Source organism: Numenius arquata, chromosome 17 (genome assembly GCF_964106895.1).
Source record: "Numenius arquata chromosome 17, bNumArq3.hap1.1, whole genome shotgun sequence".
Lineage (NCBI taxonomy): Eukaryota > Metazoa > Chordata > Aves > Charadriiformes > Scolopacidae > Numenius > Numenius arquata.
Genome location: NC_133592.1, coordinates 13274966 through 13292101, shown reverse-complemented (window position 1 = coordinate 13292101; position 17136 = coordinate 13274966). Strand labels below are relative to the sequence as shown.

Sequence of the window (17136 nt, the reverse complement as noted above, 5' to 3'; positions counted from 1 at the left end):
AGGAGTTGGGAGGATAGAGCAGAAAGAGGGAGGTGGTCAAGACCAGCTCTGCCCCCTTCTCCCACCTCCTGACAAAGGTGAGCTCTGTGGAGCATGAGGTGTTCCCTGGAGAGCAGCATTCGGGCAGAAGGCTGGTCTCCTTTTGTGCCCCAGAGACTACTGCTTGGATCTCAGCCTGTCTCCCTGACCCCATATGCAGCTGAGCAGGGAAACCAGAAAACTCTAGGATGGGAGAAGATGCTTTCCCAAGCTCAAAGCACAAGAAGAAAGAAAAATCTTGGCCTTAATGTGAGGCGAGATAAATAAATATGAGCTGAGCTTGTGGAGACAGAAGAAAAAATGAAGGTCAGAAGGGGAGGCAGCTCCTGCCCCAACTCTCTTCCCCCATTGCATCTGCACAAAAGGTGATGGTTGGGAGCTTCTGGAAGCACATCCAGTGCATTTTCAGCACTTGAGGTGTTTGCTCCATCACCACCTTCACAAGAAGCATAGAGAAGCCTGGGCAAAGGAGGAGCCGGGAGAACCTGCATGCTGCTGTCTAGCACTCGGGTGTCCAGCTCTTGTCATCAGCAGATCTCAACTCGTAAAGGAGGTCAGTATTATTTCTGTTACATAGATGAGGAAACGAGGACTCTTGTAGGCAAAGGGACTCCCCCAAATCATGCAGGGGGCTGGAGAGAGAGCCCATGTCTCTGGGGGACCCATTTTGCTGCTCTAATTCCTGGCACGTGCTGTCCCTACGACTAAAGGCTGTAAGTTCGCCAGAGTTAGCGGCTGGATCAGAAACAATGTGCTGGAATGAACAGCAGTGGCTAAGGCAGGAAAGAAATAGTGGAGGAGACCGATGGTGGCAGAAGAGGATGATGCCCTGGGCATCATGGAAACCAGAGGAGGAAGCTCTGCCCTGCGGTGGGCAGGGAAGAGGTCCCGGGGAAGACTCGAGAAGTTTGCAAGTAGCTGCTTGAGTGGGAGGAGAAGTCATGGGCGAAGATGAGAAATCGGATAAAACAGCTCGGACCAGCTGCCGGCCCCCAAGGGCCCTCCCGGAGCTCGCAGGTGGGAGACGCGGGGGCAGCGGCCGGGGCCCTCCGGCCCGGGGGCTGCCGGGGCCGGGCACACCGCGGCGGGGACTCCCGGGGGCTGCGGCCGGAGGGAGCGGGCCATGCTCCCCCCCCCCCGCCAACTCCGCCTTGCCCGGGGAGGCCGGGGCGGAGCTGGGCCGGTACCGGGCCGGGGTCCGGGGCAGAGCGCGGCCCCGGGGGGCGACGAGGACTCCCCGCTGCCGGCGGAGGCAGCGCTCGCTCCCGCCCCGCCGCAGCGGCTGCCGCAGGGCGCCGGGGCCGCGGGCGCCCCGCCTGGGAGGGGTTAAGCGGCGGCCCCAGCCCGGGGGCGGACGGGGCGGCTGCGGCGGCGGCGGCTGCTATACGGCGGCGGGGCTCTAGGTGTCCTGCCTGGGAGGGTCCCTGCTGCATTGCAGCCGCCGCGCTGCTCCCTCTCCGCGCACACAATGGCGACTCCCAGCCCCAGCAGCGGCTCCGGCGCGGGCGGTGGGAGCGGGCCGGGCGCGGGCGGCCCGCAGGCGCACGCCGCCGCCAGCAGCATGCAGGGTAAGCAGCCCCGCGCTAGGCCGCGGCCCGGCCGGCGCTTCCGGCCCGGGCGGCGCGCCCCGCTCTAGGCCTCGGCGGGCCGGGCCGGGCCCCGGCAGCGCGGTGACCGGCTCCGCTCTCGCCCGGCGAACCCCCGGGTGGGGGGGGTGGCGGCGCCGGCCGCCCCGTGCCTCCCCTCTCCCTCCGCTCCCCCCTACCCCCCCGCGCGCTGGGCCCCGGCCCGGGCGGGCCGTGGCTCTGGGAGCCCCGGGCCGCGGCCGTGCCCGCCGTCCTGAGCGGCGCTGCCCGCGGGAATCCCGCCCCGGGGTGCCGGGGAGGGGTGGGGGGCGTCAGGCCGCCCCCGGCAGGCCCCGCTCCGGGCCTGCCCCGCCGTTCCCCGCGGCTGCCGCCTCCCGCCGCCCTCGGCGGGCTCCCCTGGAGGAAGGGCGGCCCTGCCCGGGGCCGCCGAGAGGCGCGGAGCCCTGACCCGGCGGCAGCGGGGAGCCGCGGGGCGGGACAATGGCCGGCTGGACGCGGCTGCGGCTGCTCCCGTCCGGGGAGGGCTCTGCGGCCTCGCCGGGGCGACCCGCGCGGGCCGAGGCCAGCAGCATCTTGGGGTGGGGGGGGGCCCCGGGACGCGGCCCGGGCGGGGGGCAGGCGGCCCGGCCCGGCCGGTGTTTGCGGACGCCGGGGCCCGCGGCGGGACGGCCCGGCCCCGCTGGGCGGGCAGCGCGGAGCGGCCGGTCCCTCCGTGTCCGTGTGTCTGTCCCCAGGCAGATGTTTCGGTCCCGACAGCGCGACGGGGAACTTCGGGTTCAGTTTTGTTTTATTTTGATGGACATTTACGGTGTTCTGGCAGGGTCGTGTTGCCAGGGCTCCCGCCTGTGCTCGGTGGTGGTTGAGCAGTCTTGCAAAAACGGTGGATGGTTATTTTTCATAGAAGCTACAGCTTTCGAGTTTTTCCTTTAAAGTTAGACCACTGAAAAATACTCTTTGCTTGAGCAACAGTTTAGGCTTCATTAGGCTGGGGTGATGCAGTGCTGGTTTATTTTTTAATTTAATACAGGGGTGGTATTATCAAAGAAGCTGTTTATCCTGTTTTGGGAACTCTTTATTTTTTTTTAATAGAAGAAGGAAAGGTTGCTCCCCGTGTGAGAGGTGCAGGTGCTCTCAGCAAATACCGTTTGTCACCGTGGTTTGCTGTAGTGTATGTTCTGTCCTGCTGGGACAGACTGCACCGAGGCTGACGGGGACCTGTTCGGGCTGAGAACTGAGCATATAAACTAAAGCCTTTGGTGTACTTGGAATAAAAAGGTGGATTTTTGCTGTTTGCAGCTTCCACCCTGTGAAGCTCTGGCGCTCACTGGGTGGAGCTGGTACCTGCTGGGCCTGGGGAAGGTGCTGTTATCCGTGTTTACAACACCTTTGAAAAAAACAGAATCCCAAACCTTGTAAATTAAATGCATGGATTAAAAACTTGACCACGATATGGCAAAATAGTCGTGATAAAACAAGAAATAGCCTTGTTGTCGTGCAGCTACAGCTCTCTGTGTTGCCCCTTGTATTTCCACCTGACCCCTGTTCTTCGTATTTATGAATCGTTCCCCTCAATCCCCTGTATCTTCTGGGCTGAGGGTTGGGTTTGCACCCTGACTCCAGAGCTGGGGTTGCCCGCTAAGATGTAGCATCTCTGGCCTTTCCCAGGTGCAGGAAGGGTAACTGTTGCTGTTGTGAAGTGGCTGTTTAAATAGGAATTCAGGACAACAGGTTAGTTTGACAATATGCAAGTGCTTGTAGTGAAAGCTGGTGTTAAGGTTTGGTGTTTTGGTTTCTTTTTTTTTTTTTTTTAAAGATAAGTGGTGAGTGTTTGTGTGCCCTGGGAGGAGTGGAGGGTGGGATCCTGGGTGGGCTCTGGAAGAGCAGGTTGCTTTGACGGTGGTGGTGATGGCAGGTTTCTGGAACCAGTAAAGAAGCTCCATCACAGGAGGACAACCCTCTGCTGCTGGGGGTGGGATGGGAAGGGGCTGGAGGTGTCTGCAGGCTGCAGGGCAGGCGCAGCTGCTCTCAGAGGTGGCCTTGCCCCTGGCGCGTGTCCTGTTGACGGCAAGGCAAGCCGAGCTGTCGCAGAGCAAACCCACCAACAAGCGGTGAGTTTTCCGCAGTTTGGGCACCCAGTGTTTGCTCGTGGTGGGGTTGGGCAAGCGCTGGCTCAAGGGAGGTGCGGGAATGTATTGTTGGGTGGGGAGAAAAGTAGGTAGGACTGCGTCAGTCTTGATTTCATTGGCTTAAATGGTATGGCGAGGTGGAGCAGGGAAGTCATTAAGCTGGAAACAAGTAATTATATTTTTAAAAAAAACCTTTGCTCAGTTAACTTTCAGCCAGAAGCACTCTCTGACCTGGCTTGTGCAACTGCTGCTGTGAGGGAGGTGGTGGGAGCAAGAGAAGGTGGGACAACTCTCACTGCTGTGGAGACCATGGCAGTGCTCTTCTGGACAGCTACAGAGGCTTTGGGATTTGGAGACTGTGGCCAGAGGACGTGTGCTTGGGCAGGCTGGCCTGAGGGGAGAGCTCTTGGAGGGGATTCCTGTTTCTTAAAGGGTATCTGCAGTTGGGGAGTTTGGTAGGGGCTAGGGGGAGAGGGGAGAAGTCTTCATGGAAGTTGAGGCCCATCACGCTGGTGTCTGGAGCTAGGGCGGCAGATCCAGAAGGTCTCTACAGGCCACCCTGTTTTGTTTTTAATTCAGTATCCTACAGTGTTTTTGATGCACACAGGCTAAAGCCCCTCCAGGTGACAATACTGAGATGAAGGGACACCTCGCTGTCCTCATGCTGGCCTTACTGTGCAGGCATGGCCCTCAAGCCTCCTGATCAGGTAAGGGGTTGCTTCAGGTCTTTTCACCCTTAGTGTTGTGCACACCCCGGCTTCACGCTCGTGTCTTCTCCTGGCTGAATACCTCAGCTGTTCCTGCCCACGGGCCCGGGAGCTTCGTTTCTCCCCAAAGGGCCCCCTGGCCGGTGTGGTTGATGGTACCGTCTTCGAGGCACGGTTGACTGCTCAGAAATCAAGGAGAGCTGCAATTCTAAGTTTTGAAAATGGATCCTATTTCAGAATTTTTGAAATTTTTATTTGTTATGTGAAGTCTGTCTGGATGCCGGTGGCTGCTGCTGTGAAGAATAATTGTCCATCTTAGTTCTGTGTAATTTTAGAAGTCCAGGAGCTGTTCCTGGATGTTTTGTGGAGAAAACAGAGATTCTTCAGAAAGTAGGATCCCACTTTGACAGCAATCTAAGAAAAAACAACACCCAAGCTGGAATTGGAGCAATTTTGCATTTCTCTCATTGCCAAAATTAGTAATAGTCTTTGCTGCCATTATGTAGAAAATTATCATTTGAAGAATGGTGGTGTGAATTCTAGAAATGTAATTAATTCCAAGGCATAGGAAGAATTTTGATTCCTACCCTACTCCAGCTGTAACCTTTGTGTTTTGTTTTTGGCCAAAATCAGAGAAGGTCCATCCCTGGTCAGAGAGAGCTCTGTGGGGATGAAGAAGGAGCCCGGGCTGGGAGGCTGCCGAGGGGAACGTGTCTGAGCACATCCAGGGACTGACTGGAGATGGAGACCGAAGAGTCGCCCTGACCCTTGGGTGCCATTCAGCGCATCAGTGACGGGTGGGAGTCGGGAGGTGGGTTTGTGACTGCGCACGAGGAAGCTGGGCTCTGCCCCTCTCTCTGCCTGGCCGAAACGAGCTTCTGGGATGATTTTTGAGAGGTCAAGTGCCATTCCTGTTTGGCAGATGGCAGAATTGGTGAGCACCGCGATGGACTTTGTTGGTCACCATGGTCAGGTGAATTTGGTGTCAGTGTGTAACTTAACGCTGTGTCTTTGGGGTAATCATAGTTACTTCAACCAGCACTATCAAAGCAGAATACTACATGAAACCATTTGTGGGCATCACTGTGACTGGTACAATCCTTGGTAGAGGAATTCAGTAAGAGATGCCATGACTCCTGTGTCCTCCTCATCTTCTTTCACGGAATCACGGAATTGTCAGAGTTGGAAGGGACCTCTAGAGATCATCTAGTCCAACTCCCCTGCTAAAGCAGGGTTGCCCAGAGCACATCACTCAGGGCTTCATCCAGGCGCGGCTTGAAAATCTCCAGAGAAGGGAGATCTTCACACACCCTCCCTGGGCAGCCTGTTCCAGGGCTCTGCCACCTTCACTGGAAAGAAGTTTTTCCTCATATTTGAGTGGAACCTCCTATGTTCCAACTTGTGCCCGTTGACCCTCGTCCTCTCACTGGCAACCACTGAAAGGAGTCTGGCTCCATCCTCCTTCAACCCACCCTTTAGGTACTTGTAAACATAGATAAGGTCTCCCCTCAGCCTTTTCTTCTCCAGGCTAAAGAGCCCCAGCTCTTTGAGTCTTTCCTCATCAGGGAGATGCTCCAATCCCTCCATCATCTTAGTTGCCCTATGTTGGACTCTCTCCAGTAGTTCCCTGTCTCTCTTGAACTGGGGAGCCCAGAACTGGATGCAGTATTCCAGTTCTGGCCTCACCAGTGCAGAGTAGAGGGGGAGAATGACCTCCCTCGACCTGCTGACCACACTCTTCCCTACGCAGCTGGGGATTCCATTGGCCCTCTTGGCCACAAGGGCACATTGCTCTTTGTGTCGCTGCCTTTGTGAGCGCGAGGAGTGACCAGAGCAGTTCTTCTCCGCGCTGCTGGATGTGGGCCCAGCAGGAGGAGGGGAACGAGATGTCGATGCTTCAAAGTTGAGATGTTGGATCTGCTGGGGCGCAGTGTGGGCACTGTCAGGAGGCTGCTGGGTGGACTTACCTCTCCGAGTAGAAGGGCTTAATGGATGGGGAAAGTAAGAGGAGCCCCAGCAAACCTGGTGATTTGTTTAGGGAGCCTCAAAGAGCAGGATGTGGGGAACGAGAAGACAGTGGGGAGGTGGAGGGTTGTGAAGCAAAGGGAGCAGCAGGTTAAGTGTGAAGCAACGTATGAATGAGCAGGTAAAATGAAATGTATGATGTAGATAAGAAAACAAGGGAGATAGAAAAGAACAAGATAAGAAAAGAGAGGGAACTGGAGGAGAGAATTAATCCTTGTCCTCAGTAGGTAGTAAAGTTATCTTGTAGTTTAATTATGTGTTCTCATTCTAGTCTAGGCAAAGTGAGTTGTATCTTTAGCAGGTGGGAGCTGATTGAATAAAATCAGAAGGTGACTGCACTTACTCTTGCCCATGGTGGGATTATAAAACCAGTGTGTGTCACCGTACGCTGCTGGTGCAAGCTGACACTGGCAGATTTGTCAGCATGATGGGTGTCTGTCTACTCGGACACGTCTGCCTGTATTCTGGAAGGTAGAGATAGTTGTGCAGTGAGCAAACCAGTGTATTTCAGTTCATTTGTGCTGCCCAGTTTATTCCTGTGCAGTCTCTCTGCCAGGGTATGGCTGACTGTATCTGCTTTGCGTGTGAGTCTTGGCGCACACCTGCGTGCGTAGGACTGTATTTATTTGTAACTGTATGTTTATCCATTTCAGCTTTTCATTTTGGTTTGCTTGTAATCAACTGATATTCTTAATGTGCCTGCTTTCCTGGTAAAGGGGCAGCCTAAAATTACTAGTAAGTCTCATGAGATGCTGGGAGTTATTCAGTTATTTTATGATGATTTGATGGAACTGACGGGAGTGGAAATAACACTGTTGCCTGTCAAAGCAAGGGCTGTCCTGCCAGAGAAAGGTGAGTTTTGCAAGGAAGAAAAAAAAAAAACAAACCAAAAAAACCTGCAAACAAACAAAAATGTGCACTTTCCAAATTTGATTTTGTTGAGGAGTCCCCCAAATTAAATTTATTCATAGTCCCAGTGTGTTTGCAGTGAAATGTTACTTCCAGGAGTCTTGTGTAACCAGGTTAAGCTCCGCATGTATCAAACAAACATAAACACCTTGTTAGCATCCTGCTACAAGGATGCGATCGCTGCCTTTGAAGTTTAGGTTTGATAAGATTTTATGTGAGTTGAAAGAAGAATGGAGGTCTGCTTCCCCGTGGGAGGAATAGCTGCTGTAGCCTGTGGAGGCCGGAAAGCAAAACTTCGTGAGAGGAAGAGCTGTGTGGGGTGTTTGTGTAGCACTCTGCCCTGTGGGGCAGGAACCGGCAGCGCATTGTCCACCCAAGTGTCACTGAAATGCTCGTAAAGAAGGTACAAAAATCTCAGAATGGATGTGATGCTTCAGGCATCCTCTCAAAGGCCAGACTGATCTGGACCAGCTTTCAGGAGGTGCTGGTTGTGTTCCCAGATCTTGCGTACCTTATTTAAAATGGACTGCATTGTATTCACCAAAGACAGGAACGCCTCCTTAGACATGTATGGTTCTGTCATCCTGCTGCTGCGTGCTGAGACACAGCGTCCTGCCGGGCGGGGGGGATTGTGGCAGCAGCAGCAGAGCTGCTGGATAAAGTTAGCTGTTTTTTGGCAGTTGAACCTTTTCATCATGGTTCAGGAGTTGTCACCTTGGGGCGTGGACTCTTCCACGGATATTCTGGTCAGGATGGTATTCTGGTTATGGTACGGTCTGGCCTCCTGCTTTGGAGGGATGAGCAAAAGTTGTGGAGATTCCTGTGTTGATCCTGGTCATTTATGGTTGCGCTCTAACACCTCTTCTACAATGAGAAACCCCGTCTCTGTAAAGACACCACTTCAGGAGAATCTGTGTCTTTAGGTCAATTGGTCCAGTTGTTATTTCATTTTTAAGCTGTTTCTTGTTTTGGTGGTTGTTTTTTTTTTTTCTTTTTTCAATGTTTGGTGTGTTTCTGGTGGTTGGCTGCTGGCAGAGGGGCCCTCCTCCAGCAACCCCCTGTGCTGCTCACCTACCCCGTGTCTTCAGTACTGCAAGTCCTGCCCTGCCTTACTGGGGCTGGCATGCCCGCCTGCCGAGGGCTTTTCTTTGTCTCTTGGATCTTCAGATTTCTTCTGATGTTGCAGGTTTGTTTGATCGCAGAAGAAATGTTTGAGCAGTGGGTAAAAGACAGCGCAATGCCTTTTGAGCACTGAAAAATTTCTTCCTTTTAAGAAGATGTGTCGCTATAGCTGGATTAATTAACCTGCAGTAGTTAACTCATGGTAAATCCCTGGAGAGAGACACTTCACCTGTGTTTCTTTAGCTACACTCGTAGGTAACGTGAATACTGTGTCCCTGCGAGGCTTTGCCAGTGGAATCACTGATGTGTTTGTTATCCCTCCCTGTGCGTGTGCCGCTCTTTGGTGACGATGGCACTTCTCTTTGGAGGGTGTCTGAAAGAGAAGCCGTGAGGCTCACCCCTCTCGGTACGTAAACCTGGGTGTTTAGGGTGACTGTTAAAATAGCGAAATATTTAATTATCAAAATCAACAGGAAGGAAAGTGCTCTAGGTTATTCTGAAGGTGTCTGGGGGTGAAGTCACTGTCTGTAAAGCATGAAGTAGCAGGGAGGGTGCATTTCAGAGGGGTGTTCCCGTGTTAGGGGTGGTGTATTCACGGTTGGTACGCATGTACCTGTAACATACAGCCCCTCGATCTGTTCACCTTGCAGGCATCGCCCCGTGACCGGTCCCAGCTCAGGAGGGGACAGAGCTCCCTGAGGGGTGGCAGGAGGGGGGAACCCCACCTTCCCAGGCACCGGCAGAGAGCACGGTGGCTCCATCTCTTGTCAGACCCTGCCTGTACGGCACGGGTTCACCCTAAATCCTGCCCTCTGAACTTCCCGAAGTCCATTGCTCACATTGGGAGCAGGTCCCTTCATGAGCTCCCGTGGGGCACTGACCCCGACAGCCCCATGGCAGTGCTGCTGGTGGGGCAGAGCTGTGGCCTGTCCCCTGGGCAGCCCCGCAGCAGCTTCTGCCTAGGTTCTCCTGCTGCCAAAGGATTCCTGTGGCTGTCGTCTCTTCTGGGCATGTTGCTGGAGTGGGCAGGGGGCTCAAGGACTTCATCTGGCTCCTATTTTTCTGGGTTTGTTTTTTTTGTGTGTGTGTGTGTGTTTTTTTTTTGCTTGTCAGGGCTCAAGCAAATTTCCCCGGTTGTGTTGCTCTGGGAAAGCTGTGAGTGTGAGAAACCAGTGCTCTGGTGTACTTAGGCGTTAGAAGAGTGCAATATTGGAGCTAATCAGCTTCCTGCCTGCCTTTAATGCCAGTGTTTTTATCTCTTGGTAACTGTGCCTGCCTGGATTGGTCTTTTTTCTGAGGTGCTTCCTGAAGGAAAGGGTAGACTCGGGGAGATGTGCAGTGGGGCAGAGTTGAACTAATTAATGTGATTGAATACCCTAAACTCAAGGACCCAGAGGACAGGAGGGGTTCATTTTAAACCAAAGGATATAAAAGAAGATAAACTTTGTCAGCCAAATCCATTTGGAAATGGCAGTAAGGAGGGAAGGAAGAATCGAGAACTTGCTCTGCTGCAGTGTTTGTGTCTCGGCAGAGCTTCGTGTTGGCCGAGCATCCGTGTTCAGGAGTGGATGTTCTGGTCAGGCTGCGGTGCTGACTTTGGCTTTAAACTTTTCACTCCACTTTATTTTAAATGACATTAAGCTGTCTCTTCTGGGCATCTGTAATCTTACTGGGGTTTCTTTTGTTTGAGGGGAGGCTTTAGATCCTGAAGATACCCAGGATGTGTGTTTCTTGGTCTACTTAGGCTGCTGTTGCTTCAAGGTAAGTTCTGCAGTTCGTGTGGTTGCAGTGTGTTTGTGCCCCCCCATGGTCAGGTGGGAAGGTTTGAGCATGACTTTTATCAGATGTCAAAAGTTTATTTAAGTTCCCGTGCACAGTCTGTGAATTTTTGAGAGGAGACCAAACTATCAGTAAGCAAAGGTCCTTGTGGAGATGCCTGCACAGACCCCGCATGGGACGTCCGAGAGATCCTTGGCCTGGATCTGCGTCAGGACCATCATGTGATGCTGCAGAGCATCTTCCAAAATGTGTGACCTTGACTCCTCAGGCTCTAGCCCTGGTGGAGGGATCTCTGCTCTTGCTGTTAGTGAGGAAGCACACCATGGTGTTGCCAAACGTACGCTCCCTCCCGGGTCTGCTCTACAGGAGCCGAGCTGCCCTTCATGTGAATGGTGCAGTAACTCTGCTTAGCAGAGTACGGCCCATTAACTTTTGTATGAGCATCAAGGGAGACGGAGAGTATGTATATTGGGCAAATAGTGTATTTATTAGCTGCTAAATTGATTTCCTCTTCTGCAAATCGAAGCCTTGAGTTTGCCCTTTACTGGAGGCAGAGCGAGCCCTCCAGGAAGCAGACGGCTCACGCTGATCCTGGAGCGACCAAAGAGTCCAAGCACCAGGAATTAGTCTGTGTTTTGAATAATTTATCTGATCTTTCTGAGGTGTTTCAGGAGATGCCCTGTGGCGTAAGGAGGGCAGCTGTTGGGAGCAGACAGAGCTGAGCCCAAAGGGAGTCACTCCTTTTATCAGCTCTTCTCTAGGCTTATTTTTTTTTTTTCTGTGGACCAAAAGGGTTTTATGGTTTGCTTTGGACCTGATTCTCTGGAAGCGGTTCTCTGAACTGAATTAGCCATCACTTTGCTTTTGGACCAGAGAGCAAAGTGTTTGTACTTTGAAGAGGTTTGTGGACAGAGATAAAACAGTTTCCTTTTAAAAACACATGGCTGAGTTGCTTTGACCTGGAAGGGGTTATGGAATAAGATAAAAGCATTACATTTGGAAATCCCTTCTTGGGAGTGATGGGACCACGTCCGAGCTTTCCTGTAAAGACCAGTTCCCCTCCTGAACGGTGTCAGTTCAGGACCTGGTCTCATGCCAAATGCTGGAAACCTCGCCCTATCTTTGATGTCCTCTGCTTTCCTCCTGTCCCACTCAGAACCGTGCACGGTGGAGGGTAGGAACGGGGAAGATGATCAGAACCGCTTCATGTAGGGCTGGCTCTCAGCCGAGGACAGGCACCAGAGTTTTGTCCTTTCTTCAAGGTACTTGTTGCCTTGGGGCAGCAGGAACAGTCAGCACGTGGAAACTGGGGTGTTTGGATGTGTGCTTTTAAAGCTGGTTTCCTTACTGATTTGGGGAAAAGTAGACGTCAACTCTCTCCTTTCTGATCTGATGTAGCCCAAGTGTTGTAAGTAGAGAGTGTGCCCGTGCAGTGTAGGTGTGTGTGGAGTTTGGGCAAGGGAGTTGTGAATGAGCTCAGGCTTCTGTTGGGAGAAGAAGGGGTTGGATGTAAAGGGCTGGAGAGGTTGGCCGTTGAGTTCTTACTGCACTGGGGGCACGCATTGAGTATCTGAACAAGCTTGCCAGCCTTCTCCTGGAAATGCAAAATCTATTTTAAAATATGTTTCTAATTAATTTAAAACTCTTCTTTTTGAGAAGAGTTGGAGTAGCATCCTGGAATTTATCTGCCCAGCTGGTTATGCCGGAGTTGTGGCCAAATACGTTTCCTACAGGTGAAGCTTTGCCACTGTGTGTCAGTGCTGGATGTCCTCGGGGCTGAGAACAAGAACTTACTCCCTGGCCCGTTCCTGTGGCTTCATCACTGCTGATCCTGCTGATGAGGGCTGCAGCAGAGCAGATGGGAGGAGCATCCTCTCGGCAAGTGTGGAAGTGGCGAAGGGTGAGACAGGAATGGTGGGAGCTGGTGTCTGTGCCCACGTGTGTCCCCAGCGCCAGCGTACAGGGCTCAGCTGGTTCCCCATCAGGGACATGATTTGCGATCTTCTGTGACTGGAACTGCAAATTCCAAGTCTGATTTGTCAGTACGACTGCTTTTTTTTTCCTGCCCTACAAAAATAAACTGTAAATGAAGAATGTATGAATACAGGGTTGATTTCAGTGAAGATGTGAAATATTTCTGGGGCTGGTCATTTGCTTTAATATAGATGGGTCTTAGTCACGACTGACTTGAATGGGAGCCTGTGACTGGGCTGGCGGGAGGGAACCTGCTCCATCGCTGAGCTGCCAAAGGTCTGAGTTGCACCCTGCCTCCTGCCAGGGCACTGCGCCGCTCTCAAAGCACCTGGGACGGGGGCCAGGAGCCGCTTGTCCGCGCTGCGATTTCCATTTAATAAATAAATGCTTTCTGGGAAGGTTTGTGTTGGGTTTCCCTCTCAAATCTGATTAATACTTTGACTGCTTTGGCAGTGAAGCTCTGATTGCCCAGTGTTCATGTCCTCAGTCCTGCGCTGGTGTGTCCCGAGTCCTTGAGACCCGACCCAAGCACAATGAACACTCTGAGGTGGCGTTCAAATGGCTGATTGTCCACACTGTGGAGCAACGCACCAAACTGCAGATGTGTGCAGACAATACTGGGGTCAAAATCTTGCTGTCCTTTCGGGCATCACGTTCAAGAGGTGTGGATTGAGCTGCCGATGTTGCCCCAGAGAGGCAGCCACGGATGACTGAGCTGAGCGTCCCCGGTCTCTGTAGGTTACAGCATTCTCTGCATCCGCAGCAGTCTCACGGCAATGGTGTCTTCCCAGTCTGTCAGCTGCCACTGTGGTGTGCTGGAGGAAGAGGCTATTCCCGGTACTGTGGATATTGGATATTGTGAACAGAACTGCAAGTGACCCTGTGAAGTCATTTTGCCCAGTGCTTCAGAGGAGCGAGGTACCGGTATATGCCAGAACAGTTCCCTCAGTCCCGAGTTCGGCAGTTGTTTTAGAAGTTGTTTGATAGGCTCTGGTCCATGTTAGAACTCAAAAACATGGAAACCTCTTTAAAAATAAAATGAAATAATCACAGAATGGAAACGCAACCAGCGAATTCTGCCTGGCACTCCCGCTGTGCGCACACAGTCGCACTCACAGCCCTTCGCTGCCCCTTGGAGACACTAACGAGCTGGATGCCCAGAAATCCTACCACAAGTTTAATACTTTCCCTCCAGTAGTTACCCCTTTCTACCTCACATGTAACCGTATCAAGCTCCTTTTTAAAAACAGTTTGGACTCTACCTTCCAGAAGACCATTTCAGTCACTAGCTGGAGATGTTCTTCCTGTTGCCAGGCTGTGGTGATTTCAGGACAGCTGTGGAGCTGTTGATGTCTCATCTCCAGCGTGCCTGCTGCTGCTGCTCCCTCTGTGATGCCCGGTTCTTGGAGGTGTTTCAGGGCGGGCTGGTGTCCCTGCCCTGGCACGCCTTGGGCTGGGCAAGGAACCAGCCTCTGCTGCCCTTTCCAGGAAACGGATGCTCTGTTCCCGCTGATGAGAGGTTATTTGCAGTGACTTTGGAGTTCACTTTGAATCTTGAGTTTACTGACAGCCTTGCACGGGGCACAAAATGTGAGCAACGGGACCAGGGTGGTGGCTCCAGCTTGCCCCTTCCACTGGGCAGCAGCACCAGGAGCAGCCCCAGGCTGTGCTGGGGTTCCACCATGGGCAGGGATGAACGTTGCTGACGCAGGGGCAGCACTGAGTAGCTCCCACCTTCTCAGCAGAAAATCATGAGTCCTGCCGCAATGGAGAAATTGTGGCATCTTAATCCAAGGCACTACACGTCAGCTCTCTCTGGGGTGAGGCGTAAGGGAGACGGTCAGAGCCAGCGCTGCTCGCCATCAGCTGTGCCCGGGTGGCTCTGAGGGTGGAAGACTCTTATTTGTGGTGCTCTGACACCTCGCCAGAGCTGGGAGGACCCTTTGGTGGTTTTATGCTGGACAGTCAGATTTTGGCAGAACTGGTGCGTGGGTTCCTTTTTCGGGGAGCTCTGAGGGAGAAGGAGTTAATGGGGATGAGGGCAAGGGAAGGAGATAGCTGGATCCCTGTTGGGGCTACTGGCTGATATTTTTGCAACAGTCTTCTGTTACCCAGCGTGAGACCACAGGGATTAGCTGGGCAGACTCCCAGGCTCCTTCCCTGCTGAAGGCCTGCCTGCCCTCTGCACAGTGGTAGAGCTTTTTTTCCAAGGACTTTCAAAATCCAGCCGACTTGGGGACTTTTGTTGAGAGACTCTGCGGTGTTTATTTCTTTAGAGAAACTTTGTGTTTGCCCCTAGTTCTGGGACTTTGAAAGAATGAAAAAAAACTTGTATAACCCCCCAGAAAATCATGTCTGGCATAATAGCTTATAATAACGTGATTGAAAAGGGAACTAAGGAAATAATGAGAAACAAAACTAAGAGTAGATGAAAATGGCATTCACCGTGTCTGAAAATCTAAATGTATTCAGATTATCTGTTTGGACTTCAAAACCTGTTTGAAGAGCCGGGGTGCGGCAGTGTCCGTGCGTATCCCATTTCCAGAGGTGGTGGTTGGAGAGCTGGGCCAAGGGAACGGGGAGAAGTCTCACGGCAGAACAGCGACCTTGCAAGCCCGTCAAGAAAGCTGAGTGGGTTTTGCAGGGGAAAAAGGAACTTTCCTTGCAGAACGATGTAAGGATTTTTTTCCCTTTCTTTCAAATCTTCATGCTTTCCTACCCATCACCTGGTTAGCTGATGTGTTTCTTACTTTCACCAATTGATTTATATCAGTATTTTTAATAAGATTTCAGAGCCTTTAAATTGGCATTAGTAGACTTCTGTGGCTAATTTTAGTTACGGTCCTTGCTTGGTTCTTGCCCTCTGAACAGGTTGCCAGCTTGCTGTGGCAGCTTTCTGGTTATTTTTCAGTTTGTGTGTGCTCTTGTAGAGAGAAGACCAATTGGAAAAAAAAAAAAATTAAAAAAAAAAAAAAAAATGAAGTCTGTTTCAGGAGATTGTGTAAATTGTAGCTGCTGCTGTGAGGGGACATCAGATCTTACGGTGAAGTCCAGAGCTGGCAGTGGTGCTGCCCCCGGGACCTGCGGGGAGAGGCAGCAAGGCTGCATATTTTGTTTCTCTTGTTTTTTTTTTTTTTTTTTGTTTTTTTTTGTTTTCTTTTTTCTTTTTTCTTTTTTCTTTTTTCTTTTTTCTTTTTTCTTTTTTCTTTTTTCTTTTTTCTTTTTTCTTTTTTCTTTTTTCTTTTTTCTTTTTTTCTTTTTTTTTTTTTTGTGTCCCCATGGGATTGGGTTACACAGTTTTTGTGCACTTCTCACTTGGAGTCAAAAATATCCCATATTTTTTATATTGGAGGTTACATTAAATTGAAATGTGCCTGTAGCACATAAGGTGGATTTTGAGAGCTCAAATGGCCTCCTGGGCTGGATGGTAAGTGCAGATCTTCCTCCCTGGTGATGATGTTTCTTATTCTGGTGGCTGGCGTGTGGTGACGTCCTTGTGCTCTTTTTGCTGCGTGCTTGGCATGTGTGTGCCTTGCCATTGGTGCGCTCAACTTCAGGGCACCAAACGCTTCCATAGATGAGTGTCTATGTGCTTCTGAGCAGCACAGGGTGCTCCAGGCAGGTCCCCCCTCTCTGGGTGTCTTTAGAGCTGTCCTGGCCGTACGGGAAGGCGAGGCTGTGGAGGCAGCAGAGACGATGTTTGCTCTGGTACGAGGTGTTGCCAGCATCCCTTATGGCCATAACGTGTTGTACAGACGTAACGTGGCTCATACTGGTTCTGGGGTGACATGGTTCTCATGTGACGGTCCTAGAAAAAGTCAGAGGGAATACCCATCTCCATCGGCGTGGTCAGCAGCGGTGGAGAGGGCCAGGGCTGGACTCGGCTCTGCTGTTGGCTGGGCACCTGCTGCCCGTCACAGAATGGTTTGGGTTGGAAGGGACCTTAAAGACCATCTCATTCCAAATCTCATACCTCCCACCAGATCAGGTCGCTCTAAGCCCTGTCCCGCCTGGCCTTTAACACCTCCGGGAATGCAGCATCCTTGGTGGCCACTGTGCTCGAGGGAGGTGCTGCTTGCAGGCTCTGCTCCAGGTGCTTGGTGCGTTGCAGGGAGCTCTGTGCTTCCCATGGCTGGTGTGGCGTCAAATCCCCCTTGAGCAGTGCTTGCTTTCTCCTGCCCTTAATTTGTCACCTTTAAAGGTAAACTGGTCAGAAACAGCAGCCTGTGGCTTCCCAAGAGCGCGACAGTGCTAATTCCCTGTGCCTGCACCACAGTAGCCTGATCCATCACGTGTGGCTCTTAGGACTGCTGGTGGGTTGTCTTCCTGCTGAGGGAGCTGGGGCTTTGCCGTCATCTGTCCCTGGTGTCAGGCAGTGGCTCCGTGCTGGTCTGAGGTGGAGTCACTGCTGGTGTCATCCCAGGCTGGCTCAGGGGGGACACAGCCCTGCGCGGGGCTGCGGGGGCTGCACTGCCACTCGCCCAGCTGGGGGTGTGCAGCAAGGGCTTTCCTGAGAGCTCCTGCCCTGGGACATTGCAGTGGGTCATCGCACGTGTCCCCTCCTGTGCCTCGGCTGATGATGGGCGCTGCTGGCTCCTGTGCCAGGTCTGAGGTCTCGCTGCGGTGGCCCTGCTGGAGAGCTGGTCCCTCCTGGGGGATGGCCCGGGCACATGCGGCTGGACTGTAGCGTAAAACTCTACTTAATACCAGCAGATTTAATGCAAACCTTCAACTTTCTGGGGACAAAACAATCTCTTCAGTCTTCGAGAGTGTTACTTGTTACCACCAAACTCTCAGGACAGACCTGTTCTGTTCAAGTGGGCTTTTTATAGCAATGCCCAAATAGTTACTGCTGTGTTTTATCACTGG

The 17136-nt window shown here is 52.3% G+C and overlaps 1 protein-coding gene across 1 annotated transcript in view; it reads left to right on the top strand.

Annotated features, from left to right (window-relative positions):
* The first annotated feature begins 1391 nt into the window (after window positions 1–1391).
* Window positions 1392–17136, top strand: part of MAP2K4 (mitogen-activated protein kinase kinase 4) — a 98826-nt gene continuing 83081 nt past the window's right edge. Inside the window, exon 1 of the mRNA XM_074160007.1 lies at window positions 1392–1607. Coding sequence (XP_074016108.1) covers window positions 1508–1607 — 100 coding nt within the window. The 5' untranslated portion in view covers window positions 1392–1507. The remainder of the gene's footprint in view (window positions 1608–17136) is intronic.